The sequence below is a fragment of the Ochotona curzoniae genome, unplaced genomic scaffold (genome assembly GCF_017591425.1).
Source record: "Ochotona curzoniae isolate NIBS_2020 unplaced genomic scaffold, NIBS_Ocur_1.0 contig_899, whole genome shotgun sequence".
NCBI lineage: Eukaryota > Metazoa > Chordata > Mammalia > Lagomorpha > Ochotonidae > Ochotona > Ochotona curzoniae.
The window spans coordinates 2,020,906-2,030,878 of NW_024466605.1; the positions used below are offsets into that span (position 1 = coordinate 2,020,906).

At 57.4% G+C, this 9,973-nt stretch overlaps 1 protein-coding gene across 1 annotated transcript; it reads right to left on the reverse strand.

The window, feature by feature from the left end:
* Positions 1 to 584: 584 nt before the first annotated feature.
* On the reverse strand, positions 585 to 9,467 carry PLAT (plasminogen activator, tissue type). The gene is made up of 12 exons (XM_040994251.1): positions 9,428 to 9,467; positions 8,188 to 8,325; positions 7,796 to 7,906; positions 7,423 to 7,597; positions 6,139 to 6,230; positions 5,538 to 5,712; positions 5,153 to 5,238; positions 4,029 to 4,224; positions 3,803 to 3,939; positions 3,493 to 3,633; positions 2,869 to 3,035; positions 585 to 1,107 (listed from the first exon to the last, which is right to left on the reverse strand). The coding sequence occupies exons 1-12, from the start codon at positions 9,465 to 9,467 to the stop codon at positions 949 to 951; spliced, it is 1,617 nt and encodes a 538-aa protein (XP_040850185.1). The 3' UTR covers positions 585 to 948.
* Positions 9,468 to 9,973: the final 506 nt, after the last annotated feature.

Consider the following 9,973-nt stretch of genomic DNA (forward strand, 5'->3'; position numbering starts at 1 on the left):
ACCCAAGCTTCAGGCCAACCTTGCCACATGTCCTTGTCCTCCTCACGGCTGGACGCTCACACGAGGTTTTCCCTCTTGCCACAGCCTTCCTGCCACCTGTCCGCCAGCCCAGAGCCCTACTCTGATTCTGTTTTTTCATCCGTAGGATTCTCCCAACCCTCCAAAGTCGGCTGAGTCACCGTGACTCTGGCCCAGCTCCATCCTGCCTCCTTGTCGTTTGTCTAAACCAGGCGTCATCCCCTCTCTCCTCCCTTTTCTGCTCACCCTGGCACCTGGTGCACTGCTTGGTGATAAACAGCGAGGACCCAACATGTGGGACGCATATGAAAAAGTCAGCCAAACAGACACACTGAGAAGGGGGCCCTGGGGTGGCGGAGATGACAAGGCCATTCCATTCTGGCATTGGGGGAAAATGTGACAAAGATATCTACATTTATTATTTAGGTTTGTTATAATACAGGGTAGTGGCAACAGACAGGAACAAGGAGAAAGGATCCATAACAATATGCTACAGCTTAGTTTTTACCAGTGATCAGAGTGGTAACAATTGTCTCCATTGCCCACAAAAGATTTACACTGTACACAAATGTAACAGAGGGGGATGGGCGGGATACCGGATCTGAAGGGTGGATTGGCCCAACGTGGCCCCTCGGGCCAGCCCGAGTTGTCCCCAGCCACAGAAGTTGGCTCTGGGGATTGCAATTGTACTTTCTATTCCTCCAGCTGCTGCACCGCCTCCTGCTGGAAGGACCCAGTAGTTGCAGACTACCCAGGATGAGCTGATCTCTCAGGAGGATATGCAGGGAGGAGCGGCCTAATTTATCAACCTTTCATCCACCTGGGGACATGCTCACTAGTCCCTCCCTTGTGGACTCTCCCCGACAGCTGCCCTGTGCCTTGATGTGCCTCTTGGTCTTGGGAAGAGGATGAGGGGGCTGTGTCGCCCACTCAGGGCTTCATGTGTTGCTGAATCCAGTTCAGGTAATTGGTAACCTTGGTGTAGACACCCGGCAGGTCCTTCTCCCCACATCCTTCTCCCCAGCTGATGATGCCCAGCAAGATCATGCGTCCGTCCTTCATGCACACCAGGGGGCCTCCTGAGTCACCCTGCAAGAGAAGACACCCTGTAAGCGAGGAAGAGGATGGGGGCAGGTGTCCAGAGCCCGGCTGCTGTATTCTTCAAGGTTCTGAGTTCAGACAAGGCCAATGTCATGTCAGCTAACTGAGTCCTGTGCCTATCTGCTCTGGCCTCACCCGGGCAATTGGAGGCAGGACTTGAAATTCAATAAACTGGGGTTGGCACTATGGCATGGTAAATAAAGCCTTCATCTGGGGTGCCAGCATCCCATATGGGGACCCGTTCTAGTCTCAGCTGCCCCACTTCTGATCCAGCTTCCTGCTAATGCACCTAGGAAAGCAGTGGAGGATGACCTAGTGCCTGGACCCCAGAACCCCTGTGGGGGACTCAGAAGACGCTGCCGGCTCCTGGCTTTGGCCTGGCCCGGTTGTGGCCACTAGACCTTGTCTCGCCCTCACTCTATAATTCTGCCTTTGAAATGAACATCTTTTGAAAATGCTGATTAAGACGCCCACACCCTGAACCTGAGTATCTGGGGTGGGGCCCAGCTCCACTCCTGACTCTGGTAGCAGGTGAGAGTTCTTGCACCCACGGGGGGGCTTGGCCTGGGTTCCTGGCTGCTGGCTTCAGCCCCAGGCTCTGTGGGCTTTGTGGGGAGTGGACCAGCCAATGGGAATTCTGTCCACCTGCCTCTCCACCACATTAGTACGGATGTCACAAGGCGGGTCTTGTGCTTTACTCCAGGCACACAGGCGGGCTGCTGTTTCACTCCACACCCAGCCTGGTGCCTGACGGGTGGTTTCCAAGGAAACCACACACAGTGGGACTGCAGAGGCAGTCAAAGTTGCTGGCAGGGGGCAGGGGGATGGCTGGTAGACACCCATCCCATCCACAGATGCCTCAATGCAAGAGCCGAGTCCCATTCTTTCCCCAATGCCAGCAGAGAGCCTGGCATGTGGTCAGCACAGATGCCCGAGCAGCAGCCATCCCTCAGCTGTACTTAGGTCTTCACACCAGCAGTGTGAGCTGAAGGGCCAATTCTGGTGAGAATAGCACCACACAGGCCGACATTGTGGCACAGTGACTGAGCCGCTGCCTCCGCTGCACTCATGTCACAGTGCAGGTGTGATGCCCCGGCTGCTCCACTGCCCACCCAGCACCTGGGAAAGCACCAGAGGATGGCCCCAGTGCCCCCCACGTGGGAGACCTGGATGGAGTTCCAGGCTCCTGGTTTCACACGGGTCCAGTCCTGGCTTCTGTGGCCATGTGAGGATTGAGCCAATGAATGAAAGATGTGTGTATGTGTGTGTCCCTGTGTCTGCCACGCTACCTTTCAAATAAACTAAACTAAAATAAATAAAGGAATGTCGACCCAGAGAATCTAGATGTTTGCTTGCCCATCATGTTAGGACTGACTAGGAGCTTGCAGAACTCCCTGCCAGCATCCTAGCAGCTCGCCTGTCACCCCTCGCCCCTTCCCAGGCTGCTGTCCCAGTGCCCCCAGAAGCTGAGGTCACGTCCTTCCATCCCTTGTGTCTCCTCCCCAGCTCCATCACTTCACCAGCGCCCTGGCTGGCCTGGGGCCCACAGGAAATCCCACTCTGGGTGGAGCTTCCTGTGCAGCCACTGGGGAAATTTCCTGCACCGCAGGTGTCTCGGTGCAGGTGACTTTGATCTTGCTCCAGTAGCTTTGTTCCAGGAGTGGGGGTGGGGCCCTGGCTGGGACTCAGTCCCCTTCCCGGTTGGAGCCTGCAGCAGGCCTAGGAACCTCCCTTCCCTTTACCGCTTACTTTGCAGGCATCATGCAGGTTGACCTCGTTGCCTCCAGTCCGGGTGTCTCCAGCACACAGCATGTTGGCCGTGACAGTCCTATTCCTCAGATACTGGGGGGTGCAGCGGCTGGCGGGGTACAGCCGCACATGTGCCTCCTTCAGCTGCTCGGAGTAGTACAGAGATGCTGCAAGAGATGGGAGGAGCGTTATGAAGTTTAGGAGGGTGGCGGCAAAGGGTCCAACAGTAGCTTGGACGCCCTGCTGGGAGGGGGAGATCCTAGATCTCCTCTGGCATTCAGATGACAGTCACCCCCTCCACCAGTGAGCAAATGGGCTTGGGGACGGCTAGAATAGATGTTCACACTCAGGTTCAAGCAGCTAATAAGTGCATCATGAATATGATGAACCCCAGGCTGTGGTCCAGCAGCCCAAACTCACAAACCCCAGGCTCTGCATCTGAGGCCAGCATCCCTGCCACCTGAGATGTGCACTGTTCCTCGGCTGAGAGGTGGAGCAGGTGGTCACGTGCCCGCGGTGTGTGTGTGTGTCGGGGGGACGACAGAGCAGCGTGTCCCTTCCTGGGTGGGATGGGCCGCCCTGCCCACGGCAGAGGCTGGCTACCTACCACTTGCCGGCACTTACACTCCTCGTGCTTGCCGTAGCCTGACAGCTCACATTCGGTCCAGTCGGGCAGCTGCAGGCTGGCTTCGGGGAGGCAGACGGGGCGCACGTAGAGGCTTTCCTGAGCACAGGACGACGAGGCCGATTTCAGCTTTAGCAGCGCTGTGAGTGAGCCAGAGTGAGGAAGAGGATGAGCCGGGACGAGAAGGATAGGCTGGAAGAGCTGGCTGGGGAAGGAGGAGCGGGATGGTGGCGGAGGAGGAAGAGTGTGTGAACACAGAGGTTGGGGGGCGCACCTGCCCCCTAAAGGTGGAGCATGATGACGTCTTACCGATGTCGTTGTCGAAAGTATTATCATCAAATTCCTTGTGCACCGTGTACTTCTCCACCTCAAACTTCTGTTCTTGCGGGGCAGGCGCCAAGGTGTACGTTCTGCCCAAGACCACCTTAAGCCGCTGCTGTGGGAAGCTGTGGGGGCGATGGAGACACAGCCTCAGGATGCCGGCTTTGGCAGGTGTGGGGAGAGGAGACGCCCCCTGGGCCGCCCAGCCCCTCACCTGTCCTGGAAGCAGTGGGCCGCCGACAGCACCCAGCAGGAGCTGATCAGGATGCCCCCGCACAGGAACCGCTCCCCTGGTGACCTCCGGTGGTTGGTGAAGATGGCAGCCTGCCAGGGGTGCGCCGTGATGTCGGCGTACAGTCCCCCCTTGATGCGGGGCTGTGGCTGCTTGTCCTGCCTCAGGCCACAGGTGGCTGCGGGATGATAAGAAGTGAGGCCTGTGGTCACTGCCCACAGGGCCGAGGCGCAGGTGGGCAGGGGGGAAGGAACAGCCAGCCTGTTAAGCAAAGCCCCCCTGCATGACCACTTGCTGGTGAAAGGGGCCAGGCTGAGCTGCTGTCAAGGTCCCCGGGGGCCCCTCACGGGCTGGACTCTCCATGGGGTTTGTCTGCTCCTTCCTCGGAGCAGCTTGTGAAGCCATGAAGCTTGGGAAGCCATGAAGTGCCACAGCTGCCCTACTTGTCCTGCCAGTCCTAAGCTCTTGGCAGAGGGGCGGGACGAGCCCAGGAGAAAGGCTCCGTGCAGGGCCCAGGCTGTGTGCTCCCTGCCCACTGGAGGAACGTGGCAGTCCAGCCCAGGACTTGCAGGAATCCAGTCTGCCTCTTGTTTTAGCTGCATCTGCCTTTCTCCAACTCACTGCTCAGGAGGAGCCTGGTTCCCTAGTGTGAGGTTGGGAGCAGTGTGCAGGAGGAGGACGGCATGGGTGCACGGCAGGGCAAGGCAGTCGGGGAGCCCCCCAGGACCACCCAGAGCCCCGGGCCAGTGACTTTAGAGAGATGACTTCCGGACATGGAGAGGGTCTCTCCTCATGTGGTTGTCTGGTGCTGGTGCCTTGTCATCTAAGAAGCGAGATCCTTCCTCTTCCTCATCTTCCTCATCTTCCCTTGCTCCCTGCCCTCCCATCACCCCCGCCCATGGCAAACGTGGACACAGGGATATGAGGCCACCCCCACCTCAGCTCCTGCACCTGTCAACCCATTCATTCTCCACCCAGACCGGGCCTTCCTGACAGTGACTGGCTGTGAAGAGCTGGAGTTAGGGGTGGAGGATGGGGTGGTGGTGGTAGCAGGAGATGGGGGATGGGCCAGGGGAAGTGAGCCCATGCTGGGGCGTGGCCCTTACCACACTGGGGTACATCGCAGAATTCCCGCATTGGCCTGCGATTCTTCCACACATGGCACCAGGGTTTGGCGGCCCCATTTGGGTTCCTGGATGACAAGGGAGGTGGAGGTTTCCATCATGGGAATAGATAGAGGCTCAGTCAGCCTACAGGTGAGAACCTGAGCTGAGAGCAAGGTTAGGGGTGTCTGGTGGGTGAGGAGGCACCCTGGCTCTTCTCGGTTTGGCTAGCAGGTACATGGGCTCCTTTCGCCACCCCCTCCCCGACGTGCACTGCTTGTCCCCCTCCCCGCTCCCCACCCGTGCCTCACCTCTTCCCCTTCTCCCACCCACGCCCCTGCACTCACTGCTCGCCTCCCCTGGCCCCCTGTGCCCGGATCCTGCGCACCTGCAGTAGTTGTGCCGGCCCAGGCCTAGAGCCTCTGCGTTCCTGTGCCAGGCCGTGTACTGCTTGTTCCTGAGGAGCATGGAATCCCATTGGAGGCAACTGGTGCCCGACAAGGTCTGACTGTGGGTGCCACGGTACGCCTGCCCCTTCCCGGAATAGCACTCCCCGTCTTTCCCTGGAACGAGAGGGGCCTCTGCACTGAAATGACATCTCCTAAATGTGGGAGTGGGCCGGCTGGGGGGCCTGCAACACACCGCGGCCTGCACAAAACCCGGAGAACACTGGAAGTGGGAGAAAATCCATTCTTTCTGGAAAGGACTGGAAGCCACTGACTCACTCCCACCCTCTCCCTTGTCTGTCTCCAGAGGTCCAGAGATGACCTCAGGACCAAATGGCCAGAAGTCAAGCCTGGGAGAGGCCTTCTGTCTCCTGGCCCTTCCAGGGCTACAGGACTGTCAGCCTGGGCATCCTAGATTCCTCCCATGGGTGATGGTGGAGCTGGGCGGGGCTGGGCAGGGGCTGGGCTGGGTGGGGCAGGGCAGGGCTGAGTGGGGCGGGGCTGGGGCGGGGCTGGGCGGGGCTGGGCGGGGCTGCCTCTTACCCTTGGGGCAGATGGGCACGCTGCAGAATTCTGGGGCGTATTTCCCTGTCTTGAAGACATAGCACCAGGGCTTCACGTCTTTGTCTGGGTTTCTAAAAAAAAAAACAAAAAAAACCAAAAAAAACAAAACAAAAAAAAATAAAAAAGCAGCCAGGGAAAGTTAACGGTGGAATAGTGCATTAAAGCTCCACCTGTAACATTCCATATGGACACCAGTTCAGACTCTCTGGCTGCTCCATTTTTTTAAAAAAAGATTTATTTATTTTTTTATTGCAAAGTTGGATAGATATAGAAAGCAGGAGAGACAGAGAGGAAAATCTTCCATCCACTGATTCACTCCCCAAGTGACTGCAACTGCCATAGGTGCGCCAGTCTGAATCCAGGAGTCAAGAGCTCTTCTGGGTCTCCTGCATGGGTGCAGGGTTCCAAGCCTTTTGGCTGTCCTTCACTGCTTTCCCAGACCACAAGCAGTGAGCTGGGTGGGAAGTGGGTCTGCCAGGATTAGAACCGGCACCCAGGATTAGAAAAGGACTTTTCTGGGATCCTGGCATGTTCAAGGCAAGGATTTAATGTGCTAGGCCACCCCACCGGGCCCGCTGTTCCACTTTTCTTTCAGCTCTCCGCTAAGGCACCTAGGAAAGGAGCAGAGGATGGCCCAAATGCTTGGGACCCCTTATACCCAAATGGGACACCTGACAGGGTTCCTGGCTTTGGCCTGGGCCTGCCTTGGCTGATGAGGTCATTGGGGGAGCGAACTAACGTATGAGAGGTCTCCGTCTGTCTCCTCCCTCTCGCTGTATGGCATTTCTATTTATTTACAATAAATGGAACAAACCCCCCACCCCACCCCGGCTAGACCACTGCTTGCAGTCAAGAGCTTTCTTAGGACAAGCACATCCCAACCACAGCGCTTTGGTCCCGGATCCACTCCCAAATCCCCTGACTCCAGCTTCCTGCTCAGATGGGTGATGGCCGAATTCTGGGGCGAGACGGGTAGAGCTCCAGGCTGCTGCCTGTGGCCTGGCCCTGCTGGGCTGTTGCAGGCATTAGGGTGTGGCAGGGAGGCCAAGGAGCAGTGAACCAACCTATGGAGGACTTGGTTTGTCTCTTGAGGAAGGGAGGTGGGAGGTGATTGCGACCCCTTGACACCTGGGCAGGGTTTCTGCTGGAAAAGGGCAACCCTAGCACCCCCTAGGGCCTTAGCCACCACTGCCATGGCATGCAGTGGGCTCCGGAGAGCAAGCTGCAGACCCTGGGATGGCACCGGGCCTGGGTCTTCCTCACCTGCAGTAGTTGTGGTTCCCCAGGCCCAGTTGCAGGGCATTGGGTCTCCGCCCGTTGTAGGGTTTCATGGCCAGCCACTTGCTGCTCCAGTTGATACACTCAGCCCCGCTCTCCGAGGTGCTCCAGGTGCCCCTGTAGCCGATGCCCTTGTCCCTGTAGCACTTGGTCCTGGTATCTGCTCGGGAGCAGGACCCACGTCATCTCAAGCGCTGAGGCCCTCTGTTGTTTGGGTTTGCCAAACATCCACACATCCGCCCACCCCCACCCACCGACCCCTCACCTGGTCCCTCCCTGGCCCAGCCCTTGCCCTTGGCCCCCACCACCTGGGCAGATGTGGAGTCAGGACTGAGGTCCCTCACTCATACCCACTCACCTATATCGCAACGCTTCCCGACAAACCCTTCAGGGCATTGGCAGACAAAGTCTGAGAAGTACTGCGCCTGCCAGCAGGTGCCCCCGTTGAGACAGCGAGGTTCACTGCAGCCTGCAGAGCCAACACATGGTCTGAGAGTGCCCATGCTGTACAGCCTGGCTCCTCCCAGCAGACCTTAAAGCAGGTGCCATCTCCCCACGCTCCCTTCTAGGTATGGGTCCCTGAAACCGGAGCGCAGCGCAGAGCAGCCCTAGCCTCACTCCAGGTCACTCTGACCTTCCTCTTCGCTGGAGTCCGAGTGTGTTCCGGGAAGGGATCTCCGAGCGAGGGGATCTGAAGGGACGCGCGCCTGAACTCCCCTCCCCCCCAGGCGAGCGGGAAGCCGCACGTACTTCTGACAGGCACCGAATGGCACTGAGGTCCGCTGCTGGTGCATCGACAGTATTCAACCCGGTTGCTTCGCAGCACAGGGCGCAGCCATGACTCCTGTAGCTGGAATGTCAGCTGCATCCGCTGCTCCACGCAGGTCACTACGACAGAGGAGGGGGCCAGCCGCTTAGCGCACAGCTCTGAGAAGAGGTCCAAGGGCTCCTCCTTGCCATTCCAGGGCGGATCCACTGAAGACTTGTATTTATTTCAAAGCCAGAGTGAGAGAGAGAGATGCCTGCCATCCAGTGGTTCACTTCCCAAATGGCCACAATGACCAGGAGCCTGGAGCTCCAGTAGGGTCTCCTTTGTGGGTGACAGAGACCCAAGTACATGGCCCATCCTCTGCTGCTTTCCCAGCTGCATTAGAGGAGGCTGGATGAGAAGCAGAACAGCTGGGACTTCAGCTGTGGCTCATATGGGATACTGGGGGTTGCAGGTGGCAGCCTAACCTACTGCACTGCAACACCAACCCCCTGCCACAGCTTTTGATCTGAGTATCACCACACAGAAGTGATATCTTTTACCTTAGTGTTCAAAAATATGGACATTTTAGCCTACGGGGGGAGGGGTAAAAATGTGCTATTCCTAGTTAACCATTATTTTTGGCTAATTTTTTAAAGTGAATACAATTGAATTACTCCCATTCACGTTCTCTTCCATCTTGGTGTCCTTCAGTTAGAATGCCATTTTGTAGAAGTGACTTGGAGCCGACTGAAGTAGCAGCACACGCTCGCTGTCTCGGCCAGGTTTGTCACACCTGTGACCTAGCGGGTACTTCACTGTCACTCGGGTGTCACAGACCCCAACAGTCAGCTCATGAAGGAGGACTAGGGCTGTGCACAGTTCCCTACCGGCCTGGGGCTCCTAGGATGAGCCTCAGCTCCCTGGAGCCACTTCTGGCTTTGCAGGGACAGGAAGCCTGCAGGATCACTGCCTCTTGCTCTTTTACAAAAAGATAGGAAGCTCTGGGGATGGAGGCAGGGCTGACTCCTGCAGGAAGGCGGTGAGGCCCAGGACAACCTGGCCTGCCATCTCCCGCACCTCCGAGCCGCACCTCTGAGCCGCAATGTGACTGGCGTCTGAATGTGACCAAGCAGGCAACCCACCCGCACAGAGCCTGGGTGACTCTCCCCAGCCTGCGAAGGCCTCTTGGCATGGCCCTGCCCTTCTGGCATCCTGTGCATCCCAGCTGTGCCATCTCACCTTGGGTGGACCTGGCTCCTCTTCTCACCCGTGCATGCATTTCCTGCAGAGACACCAGGGTTGGGGTAGGGTCAGCCATACTGAGTCCTCAGAACCAAAATGGAAAGGGGCAGTAGGAGGTAGGCTGGCCATGCACCTGCCAGGTGCGTGTCTGGACTGCTGCCTCAGGGAACTGGCCTCAAAGGACCACCCATATGCTGCCTCGTCCAGCTCAGTGCCAGCCCAAAGGACTTTCTGAATGTCATGGTTATCTACCACTGATGTCCAGGCTGTGCTTATCCCCTGGGCCACTGAGCACTGACATGTGGCTACTATGACCAAAACTGGAACCTCTGACCTTACCTATTTTCAAGTAACCTTGCATTACTATTTTAAAAAATATTTATTATTTGTTTTATTGGAAAGGCAGATCAGATTTACAGAGAGGAGAGACAGAAAGATCCTCTGTCTGCTGACCCACTCCCTAAATGGCCACAACGGCCAGAACTGAGATGATCCAAAGCTAGGAGCCAGGAGCTTCCTCTGGGTCTCCCACGGCTTTGGGCC